Source organism: Oncorhynchus keta, chromosome 6 (assembly GCF_023373465.1).
Source record: "Oncorhynchus keta strain PuntledgeMale-10-30-2019 chromosome 6, Oket_V2, whole genome shotgun sequence".
Classification (NCBI taxonomy): Eukaryota; Metazoa; Chordata; class Actinopteri; order Salmoniformes; family Salmonidae; genus Oncorhynchus; species Oncorhynchus keta.
In genome coordinates this window covers 23,353,184-23,371,915 of record NC_068426.1, presented here as the reverse complement: position 1 = coordinate 23,371,915, position 18,732 = coordinate 23,353,184, and the positions used below count along the sequence as shown (strand labels likewise).

General features: G+C 42.1%; 1 protein-coding gene across 1 annotated transcript in view; it reads right to left on the bottom strand.

Moving 5' to 3' along the window:
• Positions 1-10,354, bottom strand: part of LOC118385260 (3'-5' RNA helicase YTHDC2) — a 29,084-nt gene extending 18,730 nt beyond the window's left edge. The window contains exons 1-10 of the mRNA XM_035772248.2: positions 10,188-10,354; positions 9,420-9,591; positions 9,226-9,316; positions 8,820-9,016; positions 8,443-8,645; positions 5,522-5,688; positions 5,325-5,427; positions 1,118-1,274; positions 754-861; positions 494-648 (exon numbers count right to left, since the gene is read on the bottom strand). Of these exons, the coding sequence (XP_035628141.1) occupies positions 494-648; positions 754-861; positions 1,118-1,274; positions 5,325-5,427; positions 5,522-5,688; positions 8,443-8,645; positions 8,820-9,016; positions 9,226-9,316; positions 9,420-9,585 (1,347 nt within the window). The 5' untranslated portion in view covers positions 9,586-9,591; positions 10,188-10,354. The remainder of the gene's footprint in view (positions 1-493; positions 649-753; positions 862-1,117; positions 1,275-5,324; positions 5,428-5,521; positions 5,689-8,442; positions 8,646-8,819; positions 9,017-9,225; positions 9,317-9,419; positions 9,592-10,187) is intronic.
• Between the last annotated feature and the right edge of the window lie 8,378 nt (positions 10,355-18,732).

Below are 18,732 nucleotides of genomic sequence, written 5' to 3'. Positions count from 1 at the left end.
GCCAAAACGAGCTTACTCCCGAGTTGTCAAAACCCCTCAAACTCAACTCTGGACCTCAAAGCTTCAACTTGGACAATAGCTTTAAAGCACACAGTACAGCTGTCTAACACAATTGTCATTAAGCTTAACTTTTCCTTCACACTATATATTTATATTCATTGGCTATCTCATAGCTTTTTAAAGCTAAATATTGATACATTAGTAGCTCTAACACTTTTAATCAGAAAGCTCAGAGAGACCCAAGCTCAGAGAGGTGCAGCGCATGAGGTCCATTCAGCAGCAGATTTTACATTTAGAATGGAAAATGAATGCGTTTATGGAACAAATGTTAGTGCATTGAATTGTAACACACGGACTTAAATGTATTGTTCCTGTATCGTATCAGAGCCGACGTATCTAGATAGGCATTGAATTGTCTTAAAGGGAAAGACACACATCCCTAGAAAACATGGATATTGAGAAATGAGAATGGCCCATATCCACTTGTTCTCACCAGCTGGGTGAAAACACTGTCCCCTCCATCGTCCAGCAGGTCGTTCTCCTGAAGGACACAGGAGGCCGAGGTGGTCTTCTCCCTCTGGGGCTCCTGGCGGGAGCCACCCTCACGCACCTTACACCACTCTGTCAAAGACATCTGTTGCTTTTCCTCTGCCAGGGACGACACACACATACACTCATTCATTCATTCTGGGAGACACTGGACATCAAAGTGGAAATCAAAGAAACAATGAATGACCAATGGTTGGTAGTTACCCCTCTGGATCTCCTTTTTGTATTTCCTCATGTCTTTGTTTGAATAGCCTGTTGTCCTCAAGATGTCTTCCAGGAAAAGTTGCTTCACCTCAAATGGTCTTCCTTTGACTAGATAAAAGCATACATACATAATTTCTCATTTTGATTCATGTCACTTAACAAATCAGTGCTGGCAGGACCAGTCAAGACAAGCACTTAGCCCCTTCCATACAGACGTCTTCCCCTGCAATTACCTGGCTTTTGCAGATAATGGTTTCAATGGTGAATCCCGTCCCAATTTCAAATGAATAGATTAAGTGATTCTGTAGTGATTTCTGCACTCTAGCCTCTGTAGGTGGTCTATCCAAACGTTGAGATGACTTACTGTGGATGACAGGACAAGAGCCAAAGTAGCGGAGGAACAGCTCCACGTCCAGGGCAGCACTGGACAGGATGAGCTTCAGATTAGGCATCGTCTGGAGCATGTCCCTCATCTTGGTCAGCAGGAAGTCACTCAGACCATCCCGCTCGTGAACCTCATCCTGATTGGATAAGAGGTTGGAAGTACAGGCAACAGGATTCAGTCATTGACATGATTTCACGCACCAGACCCAGAGATTTTTATAACTAACCCAAGATTGACCACCACCTGTCATTTCCAATGGGAGAAAATTAATCAGTGGGTAGAACAAGTAAGGAAGTGGACAGAGCCGAGCACAAACTAGCGAGATCTTATTAGCGTGTTCTAGCATGCGTTTTAATATTTCTGTTAGTGAATACCTACTCTGTAAAGTGCGTGTGTGCAATAGCTAAATTCACCCTTGGACTCCTATACAATATAATTTTTTGAAACTTTGGCAAAGAGTAAAGTCTACAAAACTTAGTCCATTCTGTTCATAACAGATTTTAGTTTTGGGAACAAAAAACTATTGGAAATCAAAATGTTTCATTGATGACAAAATTTGCTTAATGTCGGCCAAAATCCATCTCGCTCCATCTTCTCACCCTGGACTTCCTCATCACCATATTTGGTGGTGAGAGGAAATGCCAACCAGATGCTTCAGATTTATACATCCGGTGAAACATCTGGCTCAATGTTTTCTGTGGCAGACCTGACAACTTTGAATAATTTTTATGAGTACCACTTCAGCACAGCGGTGTGCGTGTTACACCCACACTGCTAAAATCGTAGTCATTTTTTTTGTGTGCCTAATAATGATGTTGGCAGAAGACTGCCTTAGTAGGAATGGTAAGCTATAGACTGTTATGGGTACTTGGTACTACAAGACCATGGTAATTGTCTACAGTGCAGCAAGAGGTACTGCCCCTCCCTACCTTCAGGTTATGCTCAAAACCTACAGCCCAACCTGAGTACTCTGTTCTGCCACCTCTGGTTTCTTGGCCCTTCTACCCCTTTGGGAACGCAGCTCCCGTTCAGCCCAGTCCAAGCTCTTCTCTACCCTGGCATCCCAATGGTGGAACCAGCTTCCACCTGAAGCTAGGAGAGCAGAGTCCCTGCCCATCTTCTGAAACCCCACCTCTTCAAAGAGTATGTTAAATATTCCCAGAGCACTCAGTCAGACCAAATAAATTGTCTTTCGTGAACAAACAATTACACTCGACTTTCTTTCCCCCTTACTAGCTCAGAATTTACTGATAGCTACTTTGAGGGAAAATGTACTTACGACAGGTGGTTGTCCCACCTATCCATTTTAAGATTAATGCACTAACTGTAAGTCACTCTGGATAAGAGTATCTGCTAAATGACTCAAATGTAAGTGTAACTGGCTGACCTCAGTAGCTAACTAGAAATATGTTTAAATTTACAATCAGGGCTATCCTTAGTATTTTCTGATAAGGTGGTGTTGATGTAGGACTATGGTTGGTAGGGGGGAGGTCATTTCATTTCAGTCATTTCATCCCTCAGGAAGTTGAAGCATGTTGTATTTTTGAAAAACCTGTAACTGCAATTGTAGCCAACACAGAAGTCTTGTGCCTTATCCTAAAGGAAATTGAGGTGGTCTGTAATGATTATAGTTTCAAGTTTTAGTGTCACTTGCACAAATACAGTGAAATGCCTTTCCTACAAGCTCTAAATTCTATTTAATAGGTGTCTTTATGTGGATAGAAAATGCAAACGGGCTTAATTTTGCTTGGGGAGAAAATGCTTAATTCAATTACTGGATGCAATGTAGTAGTCTTGCTTACTGTAGGATATTTGAAATATGAAACAACTGGACTAGGCCTATATGAGCTTGTTTCAGATCTCCATTCCTGACCTCATCCATTTAGTCGGGTCGGACTACTCGGCTACCATTCATTCAGCATGCCTTGTTGTCACTGGTAAACTGACTACTATCACATCATTAACAGCCTATTGTTGACAGACCGGCCATATGAGATTTATTAACATAACAGATTTATTAACAGCAGGCCTGTTGTAAGGCAGGTCCTCACCAGACATCACTGGCAACAACGTCACCTATGGGCACAAACCCACCGTCGCGGGACCAGACACGACTGGCAAAAAGTGCTTTCAGATATCCATTCCTGACCTCATCCATTTAGTCGGGTTTGACTACTCGGCTACCATTCATTCAGCATGCCTTGTCATTGGTAAACTGACTACTATCACATCATTAGCAGCCTACTGTTGACAGACAGCTATATGAGATTTATTAACATAGCCATACTAATCTTTAACCGTCTAACATAACTCTCTGTGAAGGATGGTATTAGCGGAATAGCTCTGTCTGCCATGTCAGTTTCCATCCACATAGCGAAGTGCACTGAACTACCGCAACACAACAAATGTTACCTTGCTCGTCAATGTGCGTGCGCCTACTACGGTTGTGGAGCTCAAAGGATGTGCGGGCAAGAAAGTGTCCTCACTTAATTTACTAAACACTGTAGCTAACTACCTTCAACGAAATGTGCTTGACTAACACTGAAAAAGGGTAGGGAAAAAAATGGAGAACGAACTGTTTGCCAAATACATTTTCCAGATGCATCAACAGACAAAGAAGAGAGCTGCCATCCAGGTCCAGGGAGGAAAATAAACTCAGCAAAAAAATAAACGTCCCCTTTTCAGTCTTTCAAAGATAATTCGTAAAAATCCAAATAACTTCACAGATCTTCATTGTAAAGGGTTTAAACACTGTTTCCCATGCCTGGTCAATGAAACCTAAACAATTAATGAACATGCACCTGTGGAAGGGTCGTTAAGACACTAACAGCTTACAGACAGTAGGCAATTAAGGTCACAGTTATGAAAACTTAGGACACTAAAAGAGGCCTTTCTACTGACTCTGAAAAACACCAAAAGAAAGATGCCCAGGGTCCCTGCTCATCTGCGTGAACCTGTCTTAGGCATGCTGCAAGGAGGCATGAGGACTGCAGATGTGGCCAGGGCAATAAATTGCAATGTCCGTACTGTGAGATGCCTAAGACAGCGCTACAGGGAGACAGGACAGACAGCTGATCGTCCTCGCATTGGCAGACCACGTGTCACAACACCTGCACAGGATCGGTACATCAGAACATCACACCTGCGGGACAGGTACAGGATGGCAACAATCACCCGAGTTACACCAGGAACGCACAATCCCTCCATCGGTGCTCAGACTGTCCGCAATAGGCTGAGAGAGAAGCTGGACTGAGGGCTTGTAGGCCTGTTGTAAGGCAATACCTCACCAGACATCATCGGAAACAACGTCACCTATGGGCACAAACCCACCGTCGCTGGACCAGACATGACTGGCAAAAAGTGCTCTTCACTGACGAGTCGCGGTTTTGTCTCACCAGGGGTGATGGCCGGATTCGCGTTTATCGTCGAAGGAATGAGCGTTACACCGAGGCCTGTACTCTGGAACGGGTTCGATTTGGAGGTGGAGGGTCCGGCATGGTCTGGGGCGGTGTGTCACAGCATCATCGGACTGAGCTTGTTGTTATTGCAGGCAATCTCAACGCTGTGCGTTACAGGGAAGATATCCTCCTCCCTCAAGTGGTACCCTTCCTGCAGGCTCATCCTGACATAACCCTCCAGCATGACAATGCCACCAGCCATACTGTTTCTTCTGTGCATGCTTTCCTGCAAGACAGGAATGTCAGTGTTCTAAAATGGCCAGCGAAGAGCCCAGATCTCAATCCCATTGAGCACTTCTGGGACCTGTTGGATTGGAGGGTGAGGGCTAGGGCCATTCCCCATAGAAATGCCCGGGCCCCTGCAGGTGCCTTGGTGGAAGAGGGGAGTAACATCTCACAGAACTGGCAAATCTGGTGCAGTCCATGAGGAAGAGATGCACTGCAGTACTTAATGCAGCTGTAGGCCATACCAGATACTGACTGTTACTTTTGATTTTGACCCCCCTTTGTTCAGGGACACATTATTCAATTTCTGGGCCAGAGCGGAGAGCTAGAGATTTTTTCTCTTTGCCCAAGTCATCTGATAGGCTCAGATCCGGTTGTGTCAAAAACCACAATGTGCCAACTGGGTAGTCTTTCATACCAGTGTAATTTGACCTCAAATTGCATGCATGCATACAGTCAAGGCAGTGAACGATAACAAAAAGGATACAATAACTTGTACTAACCACAATGACGTGAGTAACAGTGGACATTGTGGTGTCTCCGGCCATCAGTGTTCTCAGCAGGACTCCGCTTGTGCAGAAGGTCAGCAGCGTCTTAGGAGAAACTCTAAAGGGTCAACCAGAGTCATTAATTTCCTCACAGTAACTCAGCCAAAGCAAACAGAGACAGTGCCTCCCTCACTCCATCTCTTTGCTCCTACCTGCTCTCCAGGCGGATCTGGTAGCCAATGGTCTGACCGATGCTCTCCCCTCTCTCCGCAGCAACCCGCTCTGCCACAGCGATGGCTGCCAGACGCCGGGGCTGTGTGCAGAAGATCCGACAGGGGATCCCATTTCGGCTGCAGTCGTCCAGGAGGAACTGTGGGATCTGGAATGGCAAAACACTTCCCATTTAGTTTCTAGATGATCAGGAACTCCATTTACAAATGTAATACCTTATCATACCAATGCAATGCCTTTGTAGGCTATACAGTGCCTTCAGAAAGTATTCACACTTATTGTGTCCACTGACCTACACACACACAATATCCCATAATGTCAGCAGAATTACGTTTTTAGAAAATGTTACAAACGAAAGGCTGAAATGTCTTGAGTCAATAAGTATCCAATCCTTTGTTATGGCACGGTAAGTTAAGCAGTAAAAATGTGCTTAACAAGTCACAGAGTGAGTCCATGCAACTTATGTGCAATAGTGTTAAACATTATTTTTGAAAGACTACCTCAACTTTGCACCCCATACATACAGATAACTCTAAGGTCCCTCAGTCAAACAGTGAATTTCAAACACATTCAACCACAAAGACCAGAGAGATTTTCCAATGTCTCGCAAAGGGCACCTATTGGTAGATGGTGAAAAATAAATACAAAGCATACATTGAATATCCCTTTGAGCATGGTGAAAATATTAATTGCCTTCCGAGTGGCGCAGTGGTCTAAGACACTGCATCGCAGTGTTAGCTGTGCCACTAGAGATTCTGGGTTTGAGTCCAGGCTCCGTCGCAGCTGACCGGGAGACGCATGGGGAGCCACACAATTGACTCGGCGTCGTTAGGGGAGGGTTTGGCTGACAGGGATGTCCTTGTCCCATCGCACACTAGTGATTCCTGTGGCGGGCCGGGCGCAGTGCACGCTGACACGGTCGCTAGGTGTATAGTGTTTCCTCCGACACATTGGTGCGGCTGGCTTCCGGGTTAAGTGGGCATTGTTTCAAGAAGCAGTGTGGCTTGGATGGGTTGTGTTTCGGAGGACTCACGGTTCTCGACCTTCGCCTCTCCCGAGTCCGTATGGGAGTTGCAGCGATGGGACAATTGGATACCACGAAATTGGGAAGAGGTAAAAAAATATATATATACATAAATACTTTTATTTTTAATATTACACTTTGTATGGTGTATCAATACACCCAATCACCACATAGATACAGGCGTCCTTCCTAAGAAAACCGCTCAGGGACTTCACTATGAGGCCAATGGTTACATTAAAACAGTTACAGTTTAATGGCTGTGATAGGAGAAAACTGAGAACAGAACAACATTGTAGGTACTCCACAATGCTAACCTAAATGACAGAGTGAAAAGAAGGAAGCCTGTACAGATGACAAATAAATATATATATATATATAATATAAATATACAATGGAGTTGCTTACCAAGACGACATTGAATGCTTGAAAATCTCTGACAAGACTTAAATGTCTGTCTAGCAATGATCAGCAACCAACTTGACAGAGTATGAAGAATATTTTAAATAATAAAATGTGCAAATATTGTACAAACCAGACTTACCCATTAAGACTCACAGCTGTAATCGCTGTGAAAGGTGGTTCTAACATCTAACACTCAGGGGTGTGCCCATTATTCTTTTGAAAATTCTTCAAGCTCTGCCAAATTAGTTGTTGATCATTGCTAGACAACCATTTTCAGGTCTTGCCATAGATTTAAGTCAAAACTCAGCCACATCCACAAACTTCTTGATAAGCAACACCAGTGTAGATTAGGCCTTGTGTTTTAGGTTATTGTTCTTTTGTAAGGTGAATTTATCTTGCAGTGTCTGGTAGAAAGTAGACTGAACCAGGTTTTCCTCTAAGATTTTGCCTGTGCGTAACTCCATTCTGTTGATTTATCCTGAAAACCTCCCCAGTCCTTAACGATTACAAGCATACCCATAACATGATACAGGAACGACTATGCTTGAAAATATATTGAGTGGTACTCAGCAATGTGTTGTATTGGATTTGCCCCAAACATAACAAGTTGTATTCAGGACAAAACGTGAACTACTTTGTCAAATCTTTTTGCTGTATTACTTTAGTGCCTTTTTGCAAACAGGATGCATGTTTTTGAATATTTTTTATTCTGTTTAGGCTTCCTTCTGTCTCAATTAGGTTAGTATTGGGAAGTAACTATAATTTCCTCCGTTTTTTCCTTTCATAGCGTTTAAACTCAGTAAATGTTTTAAAGACATTATTGGCCTCATGGTGAAATCCCTGAGTGGTTTCCTTCCTCTCCGGCAATTGTGTTAAGGACGCCTGTATCTTTGTAGCGACCGGGTGTATTGATACACCATCCAAAGTGTAATTAATAACTTCACCATGATCAAAAGGACATTTAATGTCAGTTATATATTTTTTTACCCATCTTCCAATAGGTGCCCTTCTTTGCGAGGCACTGAAAAACCTTGGTCTTTGAGGTTGAATCGGTTTGAATTTCACTGCTCAACTGAGGGACCTTACAGATAATTGCATGTGTGGGGTACAGAGATGAGGTAGTCATTCAAAAATCATGTTAAACACTATTATTGCTCACAGACTGAGTCCATGCAACTGATGGTGACTTATAACGCACATTTTTACTCCTGAACAAATGTGTGTTTACCATAACAAAGAGGTTGAATACTTATTGACTAAAGACATTTCAGCTTTTCATTTGTTATTAATTTGTTTTAAAAAATTTAAATCTAAACATAATTCCACTTTAACATTATGGGGTACTGTGTGGAGGCCAGTGACACAAAATCTAAATCAATTTTAAATTTAGACAACAAAATGTTGAAAAAGTCAAGTGACGCGAATTCTTTATGGCACTTTATATGGACAGTGATGTAAAATGTTTCTCCCCCTCACCTGTGTAGTTTTCCCTGAGCCGGTCTCCCCCACCACTAGGACAACACGGTTGTCTTTGATGACCTGGACAATCTCCTCCTGGCGCTCGTACACAGGAAGTGAGCTGCGGAAGAAGTCCAGTTCAGATGGGCCCCTCTTCTGGGGCACCTGGGGAATGCCGTTGTTGAGCCGCCCACTGGTCCTGTTCTTGTCACGGCTGCTCTCTGGTGGAGAAAAAAAAGAGGGGCAGAGGAATGTTAAAACTTTGAATTGTCAACACATTTTAACAGATAGATCATTTATTCATTCATCAGTACATTGTTATTAAAAACAAAGGTTGACAAGGACTCCCATTGACATCAATGTATTATTAACCCTGAAATATAACTGCCACTCACCAGCCTCAATGGCCACAGACAAGCCCCTCTCAGTGCGAGGCAGTAGGTCTGTGCGCTCCTTGTTGGTGATGGGGAACCTCTGCAGCAGGCTCCGCACAGCGTGCTTGGAATTGTGGGAAAGGTTGAAAGTCATGATGGACTGGGCCGTCTCCGAGCCATCCTTCTTTCTGATAGTGAGGGTCCGGCTTGATCCTTTTCTGAAAATGAATGAAATAAGGATGTTAGACTTGAAGCACAGCACACTTTAGTAAATCTGATGGATGTTTTTAGGGAGTTCCATTTCCAGTACAATATTGTGGAGGGATACACACATTTTTCTATTCAAGTACTGCTTTTAAAACAGGAGTATCCAAGGTTGACCTAAGACTACGGGCTCTGACACCTGATGTCTAGTTATATTGCTTACCCTCTGCTTTTAGAGATATATCCAAGGGACTGTGCAAAGCGATGGATGAAGGCTCTCTCAGTACTAGACAGGGAGGAAGGAAACTCCATTTCTGTAAAATCAAAAGAACTAATGTAGTATACTACATCACATAATCCAAATGTCTCCATGAATCACCACTTCATCACATGAGTAGAATGAACATTTTATGTTACCTTTTTGCTCACTGTACTGAAACCTCTCAAGGGAGATGTTCACAGCAATCTTAACTTCTTCGTCGATGCGTATGTCTTTCAGCCCTTTGCCCCTGGGCCCCCCACCACCAGAGTGTTTTGATTTGGCCATGGCAGGTTTGGGTGAGGTATTACTAGGACGTGACATGATGCACTGTAGAACACAAGTGTTAATAAGATGTAGCTAGTTAATATGCAACCAACCTGCAACCAACCTGCAATCTCCCTAGATGACGGTCACATTTTAGTTACTTGGACTAGCTAACTAGAGACAAAAGGGTTGAGCTACCATGCAAGTGGCCAGATGCTGACAAATATTCACTGTTAACTACTTCTGACTGACTCTCCTCTACCTAACGTTAGTTAGTCATAAACTCTGACATAACTTAGTTAGCTAGCCATAGCTTTCACCAGAGGCTGAGCTTCTGTGACTGACAGTGTGAGCCATACATTACTTTTAGCAAATCTTTGAGTAAAAATCGAACTAATGACATGTGTTGATTTTGTTAGCCACCTTAGCAAACTCGTTAGTAACTCAGAAAGATAGCTAGCTAGCTATTAAAAATGAATGTTAGCTAACCCAGTAACGTTACTGGTAGCTAGCTATCGTTAGCTAGGTTGCTAGCTAGCTAGCGGAATTAAGCTAGCTAACGTGTCATTGAACTTTATCCATCGTTGAGTTAATTATACATGCATGTCATAGATACAATGTTTCACATATAGCTAGGTAACGTTTTAACTAGCTAATACCGATGTCAGATAACCCTCGTGCGCCTCTGTTCGTCTAATCCAGCAGTTTGTAAACGTTGACCGACTTCATGAGATTCAGATAAATCACCACTAGAGGTGCATGATCAGAGATACTTTAGAAGAGATGGAAAACACCATTGGAATCGAATTTATGCCCAATGTGTGCGTTACACATGCTACGTCATTGGGCCGCGCGGAGCATTCTGGGCGAATCAGGGACAAGGAGAGCTCTTGTTCAAGGAGTGAATGGGAGTCAATTGGGTGCGAGCTAAAAAAAACAACATTAACATGAATTGCATCAACAAGAATTACAATACTACAAATATTTTCCGAGATGTGATATAATTAACTTGCTATGTGTAATATTGTACAGATTTGGAATCGTGACATTACGTACTTTCGATGAAAATAGGCACGTTTCTCAACTCATACCCTGACTTGTAAAAGTCACACATATGCCCAGGCCGGGAGCAGGCAAACAGGCCCAACCCCCACTCTTGCACTCGTCCAAGTCAATGGCATGTACCAGATGCTCAGCCGGCTCTGCTCACACTTACTGTCCTGAGACCAAACCACACAACCAAAAACATTGGACACTTTATGGAACACAAAGCCTTCACTATCTCATCTTGGAATATCCAAGGCCTGAGGTCATCTGCCTTTGGCCTAAAGAGCAGGAACCTGCACTTCATCAAAAAAATTGGAAATACAGACATTGTCATCCTACAAGAAACATAGTATAGAGGAGACGGACCCACTAGTTGCCCTCTAGGTTACAGAGAGCTGGTAGTCCCATCCACCAAACTACCAGGTGTGTAAGAGGGAAGGGACTACGGGTGTATGCTAATTTGGTATAGAGCAGACGTAACTCACTCCATTAAATTAATCAAAACAGGAACATTTAACATTTGGCTAGAAATTCAAAAGGAAATGATCTTAACAGAGAAAAATGACCTCCTGTGTGCTACCTATATCCCCCCACTAGAATCCCCATACTTTAATGAAGACAGCTTTTCAATCATTTCCAGGCCCAGGGACATGTACTCGTCTGTGGTGACTTCAATGCCAGAACCGGACAAGAACATAACACGCTCAGCACACAGGGGTCAAACACTTGCCTGGAGGTGACAGCAGTCCCTCCCTCATATGCCCCCCTAGGCACAACTATGACAACATAACCAATAAAAACGGGTCACAACTCCTGCAGCTCTGTCGCACCCTGGGTATGTACATAGTCAATGCTAGGCTTCGAGGGGACTCCTACGGTAGGTGGTACACCTATAGCTCATCTCTTGGCAGTAGTACTGTAGACTACTTTATCACTGACCTTAAACCAGTGTCTCTCAGAGTGTTCACAGTCAGCCCACTGACACCCCTATCAGATCACAGCAAAATCACAGTCTACTTTAACTGAGCAATACTCAGTCATGAGGCATCAAAGCCAAAGTAATACTAAGAAATGCTATAGATGGAAGGAATGTATTGTGGAAACCTAACAAAAACAGTTAGGCAACATCAAATGCAATCCCTTCTAGATAACTTCAGGGACAAAACATTCCACTGTAATAGTGAAGGTGTAAATTTGGCAGTAGAAAATGTTAACGGTATATTTAACCTCTCAACTTCCCTATCTAATCTAAACCGAAGAAAATTAACAACAATGATAAATGGTTTGATGAAGAATGCAAAAACCTAAGAAAGAAATTGAGAAACCTGTCCAACCAAAAACATAGAGATCCTGAAAACCTGAGTCTACGACTTCACTATGGTGAATCACTAAAACAATACACAAATACACTAGGGAAAAAGAAGGAACAGCACATTATAAATCAGCTCAATGTAATTGAAGAATTCATAGACTAACCACTTCTGGGAAAATTGGAAAACACGAAACAAACAACAACACGAAGAATTATCTATCCAAAATGGAGATGTATGGGGAAACCAATTCTCTAATCTTTTTTGGCTCTATAACAAAGAACAAACAGCAAACACATATACATGATCAATGTAACACCTTAGTCTGTATGAGTTACAGAGGACTCCACAGGTAGGGACCACATTTAATGTAACACCTCAGTCTGTATGAGCTACAGAGGATTCCACAGGTAGTTACTTTAGTTTAAAGTTCATAATGTAGATTTGAGAGTTTGTCACAGATCAGGGTTCATATAGTGCATTCGGATAAGTAATCCTTAAGTAATCCTTCTCACCCCCCTAAAAGATTTAGATGCACTATTGTAAAGTGGCTGTTCCACTGGATGTCATAAGGTGAATGCACCAATTTGTAAGTCGCTCTGGATAAGAGCGTCTGCTAAATGACTTAAATGTAATGTAAATGTAAATAAAAATCATAGAATCAACTATTACAGACTACCAGAGCCCACTGGATTCTCCAAATACCTTGAATGAACGACAGGACGAAATATAAACCCTCCAACCCAAAACGGCCTGAGGTGTTGATGGTATCCTCAATGAAATTATAAAATATACAGACAATAAATTCCAATTGGCTATACTAAAACTCTTTAACATCACCCTTAGCTCTGGCATCTTCCCCAATATTTGGAACCAAGGACTGATCACCCCAATCCAAAAAAGTGGAGACAAATTTGACCCCAATAACTACCACTATGCATCAACAGCAACCTTGGGAAAATCCTCTGCATTATCATTAACAGCAGACTCGTACATTTCCTCAGTGAAAACAATGTACTGAGCAAATGTCAAATTGGCTTTTTACCAAATTATTGTACGACAGACCACATTTTCACCCTGCACACCCTAATTGACAAACAAACCAAAACAAAGGCAAAGTCTTCTCATGCTTTGTTGATTTCAATAAAGCTTTCGTCTCTATTTGGCATGAGGGTCTGCTATACAAATTGATGGAAAGTAGTGTTGGGGGAAAAACATACAACATTATAAAATCCATGTACACAAACAACAAGTGTGCAGTTAAAATAGGCAAAAAACACACACATTTCTTCCCACAGGGCCGTGGGGTGAGACCGGGATGCAGCTTAAGCCCCACCCTCTTCAACATATATAGTTGAAGTTAGAAGTTGAAAGTCATTAAAACTCGTTTTTCAAACACTCCACAAATTTCTTGTTAACAAACTATAGTTTTGACAAGTCGGTTAGGACATCTACTTTGTGCATGACACAGGTCCTTTTTCCAACAATTGTTTACAGACAAGATTATTTCACTTATAATTCACTGTATCACAATTTCAGTGGGTCAGAAGTTTACATACACTAAGTTGACTGTGCCTTCAAACAGCTTGGAAAATGACAGAAAATTGTGTCATGGCTCTAGAAGCTTCTGATAGGCTAATTGGCATCATTTGAGTCAATTGGAGGTGTACCTGTGGATGTATTTTAAGGCCTACCTTCAAACTCAGTGCCTCTTTGCTTGACATCATGGGAAAATCCCCAAAAATCAAACAAGACATCAGAAAAAAAATTGTAGACCTCCACAAGTCTGGTTCATCCTTGGGAGCAATTTCCAAATGCCTGAAGGTACCACGTTCATCTGTACAAACAATAGTACGCAAGTATAAACACCATGGGACCACGCAGCTGTCATACCGCTCAGGAAGGAGACGCGTTCTGTCTCCTAGAGATGAACGTACTTTGGTGCGAAAAGTGAAAATCAATCCCAAAACAACAGCAAAATTCCTTGTGAAGATGCTGGAGGAAACAGGTACAAAAGTATCTATATCCACACGAGTCCTATATCGTTATAACCTGAAAGGCCGCTCAGCAAGGAAAACCCCCATAAAAAAGCCAGACTACAGTTTGCAACTGCACATGGGGACAAAGATCGTACTTTTTGGAGAAATGTCCTCTGGTCTGATGAAACAAAAATAGAACTGTTTGGCCATAATGACCATCATTATGTTTGGGGGAAAAAGGGGGAGGCTTGCAAGCCGAAGAACACAATCCCAACCGTGAAGAACGGGGGTGGCAGCATCATGTTGTGGGGGTGCTTTGCTGCAGGAGGGACTGGTGCACTTCACAAAACAGATGGCATCATGAGGAATGACAATTATGTGGATATATTGAAGCAACATCTCAAGACATCAATCAGGAAGTTAAAGATTGGTCGCAAATGGGTCTTCCAAATGACCCCAAGCATACTTCCAAAGTTGTGGCAAAATGGCTTAAGGACAACCAAGTCAAGGTATTGGAGTGGCCATCACAAAGCCCTGACCTCAATCCTATAGAAATTTTGTGGGCAGAACTGAAAAACGTGTGCAAGCAAGGAGGCCTGAAAACCTGACTCAGTTACTCCAGCTCTGTCAGGAGGAATGGACCAAAATTCACCCAACTTATTGTAGGAAGCTTGTGGAAGGCTACCTGAAACGTTTGACCCAAGTTAAACAATTTAAAGGCAATGCTACCAAATACTAATTGAGTGTATGTAAACATCTGACCAACTGGGAATGTGATGAAAGAAATAAAAGCTGAAATAAATCATTGAGTATTGTCATTTCACATTCTAAAATAAAGTGGTGATCCTAACTGACCTAAGAATTTTTACTAGGATTAAATGTCAGGAAAAAACTAGTTTAAATGTATTTGGCTAAGGTGTATGTAAACTACTGACTTCAACTGTATGTACTTACGTATATGTATGCATTTGTGTATTTATATGTATGCATGTATGTATATATTTGCAAAAAATATATGGGTGATTGTAAGTGATGCAGACAATTGCATTGATGGAAGCTACAATATATCTGTAATATTACAGCTGATCTACCCCCTAAATAAATAAATAATAATAATCCACATTGTGTACTGTCATTCCAGGTTCAGTGTTTGACGTGACTGAGTTGAAATTGGCTTACTAGCTCGGAAGCAAGTGACAATAACGTTATCCAGCCTGCATAGCAAACATTTTCTTTATAATGGATGACCAGTCCTTTTGCATAGCAATGATACAAATATAATTAAGGACTGGGTCACATCTGTAGCAACATGACCAAAATAACCAGATTCATGGCTGGACAATATCTTCTGGCAGAAAAATGAAATTGTATGAATGTACTTATCAAAATAAAAATGTTAATGAATTTTTAAAAATGAATTGTTATTTTAACAGTTTTATTAATGCGATAAGGCACACGATGCAGTGCTGTATCATATAGTCACATGTAAATGGGTTAAACACCATTTACCTGGCTGTATTCATGATACAGCACTGCCTCTTGTTTGCTTTCATGTGGCTCGTTCATTGTACAATGTTGACAGCTTCATTTAACACATTGTATTGATAAAATGGTCAAACTCGACTTAATAGCTACACTCACCAACACAGGATAAACTTTATCCCTCAAACAGCAAGTAAACAAAGTCTGTTTTTACATCAAATCAAATTTATTTATATAGTCCTTCGTACATCAGCTGATATCTCAAAGTGCTGTACAGAAACCCAGTCTAAAACCCCAAACAGCAAGCAATGCAGGTGTTGAAGCACGTTGGCTAGGTAAAACTCCCTAGAAAGGCCAAAACCTAGGAAGAAACCTAGAGAGGAACCAGGCTATGAGGGCTGGCCAGTCCTCTTCTGGCTGTGCCGGATGGAGATTATAAAAGAACATGGCCAAGATGTTCAAATGTTCATAGATGACTAGCAGGGTCAAATAATAATAATCCCAGTGGTTGTCGAGGGTGCAACAGGTCAGCACCTCAGGAGTAAATATCAGTTGGCTTTTCATAGCCGATCATAGCCGCTCCTGCATTCTCTAGAGAGTTGAAAACAGAAGGTCTGGGACAGGTTTACTTTACTATTTTTGGAACTTCCTCCACCCACTGCAAGGCCAACAGTACAGCCATCAGCTCTGCTATGTATACAGCCAGGTGGTCTGTAATACATTTCCTTACTGCGACCCAACTTTACTGTACAACAAAGGCTGACCCAGTCCGACCTGTCCTTGGATCTTTTGACCCATCTGTATATATTGGTATAGAATTCATATATACTGTATCCAGTTGTCTTTTAAATAACTTGGATGGATCAACCCCCTCCCTGTCTTTCCGTACTCTCTGCAACACTTGTAAATCAACTACTGGAGGTGGGAGTAGCCATGGTGGACTCACAGGGATAGGTACTGTGGGGCTAAAGTCCATGCCATACAATCTCATCTGCCTCACCCACCCATCTAAAAAATGTATTCTGTCCATGTTCATGTTCCCAACATGCCTGTAGTAACCCTTTTGTGGGGTTCAAACACCCCATGCCCCTGTAAGTTAACCCACTAGTTCATTGTCAGCTTTTGCCTTCTTATATGTGATAGCATCTCCCCCATCTCCAACTGTAGAGCTGACACTAGAGGCCCCACTACATATTCTGCTACCTTGTGCCTATATAACATCAAGCCTTTCCAGTGATATCCTGATAACCATACACTATACTTCCATAGTCTATTACAGATTGGATCAAAGCAACATACGTGGTCCTCACTGAGGAACGCCCAGCCCCCACTCTGTCCCTGTCAGAGAGCTTCACATGTAGAACTTTTTTTACATTTTCCCACCACTCTATACGTGTGTTCTGCCCATGTCAGCTTAGTATCAAAGTATACCCCAAGAAACCTGAAGGACCCCACCCTCTCCAAATGTCTCCCATACAACCTCAGGCATATCTCATCTCCCACCTAAAAAACACTGAGTTCTCTACAGAAAACCTGAATCCCCACTTCAATGCCCACTGCTCTACCTCAACCGTTTCATGTACCTTCCTGACTTTGTATGGTACATTTCTTTGCCTCTTCAATTAGGCCCCATCATCTGCAAATAAAGACCTACCAATATCCGTCCATACCTGAGAGTAAACATCATTGATCATGATTGAGAACAAAAGAGGACTAATCACACACCCCTGCGGTGTACCGTTATCCACCAAGTAACTGCCTGACAGAGACATCCCCACCCTCACCTGGATAGATCTTCCAAACAGGAAGTATTTTATCCAATTGTACATTCTTCCTCCTACCTCCAACAGATTAAGCTTGATTAGCAACCCCCTCCATCCACATCATATCGTACGCCTTTTCGACTAATACCATATAGGTCAGGGATCATCAACTAGATTCAGCATGGGACGATTTTTCCTTGAGCGAATGGTAGGGGGCTGGAACATAACAATTTGTAGAACGCTTTAGTTCTAGCTCCCCATCAACCACTAAATTACTGCAAGTACGAGCAGAACATTCAGTAAAGTTTTTCATAATTACTGTAGGTGGGTGCTTACATTTGTCATATTTCCCACATGTACAAGTATGTATTATACATGTTATAAAATTCATTTTTTGCATATCCCACTCCCCCTGAGACACCCTCAGAGAGTGGGGTCACGGCCAAGGTTCAGCCATTATTTGAGTGTCAATCGCATAGCAATGGTCGCAGAGACCATGTGATGAGTGATAATGGCGCCAGAGGGGATGGCTGTCGTTTCACGTGCTCCTAACCAACTGTGCTATTTTTTAAAGTTTTTTTTTGCATTGTTTGTAACTCATTTTGTACATAATGTCTCTTATGACTGAAAAGAGATTCTGGACATCAGAACAGAGATTACTCACCTCGAACTGGAAAAATATTTTTTCTTCAATGAGTCCAATGCGAAGATATACTGCTTTGTCGAGACAAGGCCCAAATCCCAGTGAAGAAAAGAAAGAGAAAAAGGGTGAGGAGGGTGGGGTGTCTTGTAAGAATTTGCCGACGAGTAGGAAAACCATCACTAGCCTCAGTATTATTGGCCAATATGCAATCATTGGAAAACAAACTGGACGATCTACTATTAAGACTATCCTACCAACGGGATATTAAAAACTGTAATATCTTATGTTTCACCGAACCGTGGCTAAACGACGACACAGATAATATAAAGCTGGCTGGCTTCTCCATGCATTGGCAGGACAGAGCAGCTACGTCTGGTAATACGAACTGTTGTGCAATCTCTAATATAAAAGAAGTCTCAAGGTATTGCTCACCTGAGGTAAGCTGTAGACCACACTATCTACCATCTCATCTATATGAAGGCCAGCATCCCGGAGTCGCCTCTTCACTGTTGACGTTAAGACTGGTGTTTTGCGGGTACTATTTAATGAAGCTGCCAGTTGAAGACTTGTGAGGCGTCTGTTTCTCAAACTAGACACTCTAATGTACTTTTCCTCTTGCTCAGTTGTGCACCGGGGCCTCCCACTTCTCTTTCTATTCTGGTTAGAGCCAGTTTGCGCTATTCTGTGAGTAGCACACAGCATCGTACGAGATCTTCAGTTTCTTGGCAATTTCTCACATGGAATAGCCTTAATTTCTCAGAACAAGAATAGGCTGACGAGTTTCAGAAGAAAGTCTTTGTTTCTGGCCATTTTGAGCCTATAATCGAACCCACAAATACTGATGATCCAGATACTCAACTTGTCTAAAGAAGGCCAGTTTTATTGGTTCTTTAATCAGGACAACAGTTTTCAGCTGTGCTAACATAATTGCAAAATAGTTTTCTAATGATCAATTAGCCTTTTAAAATTATAAACTTGGA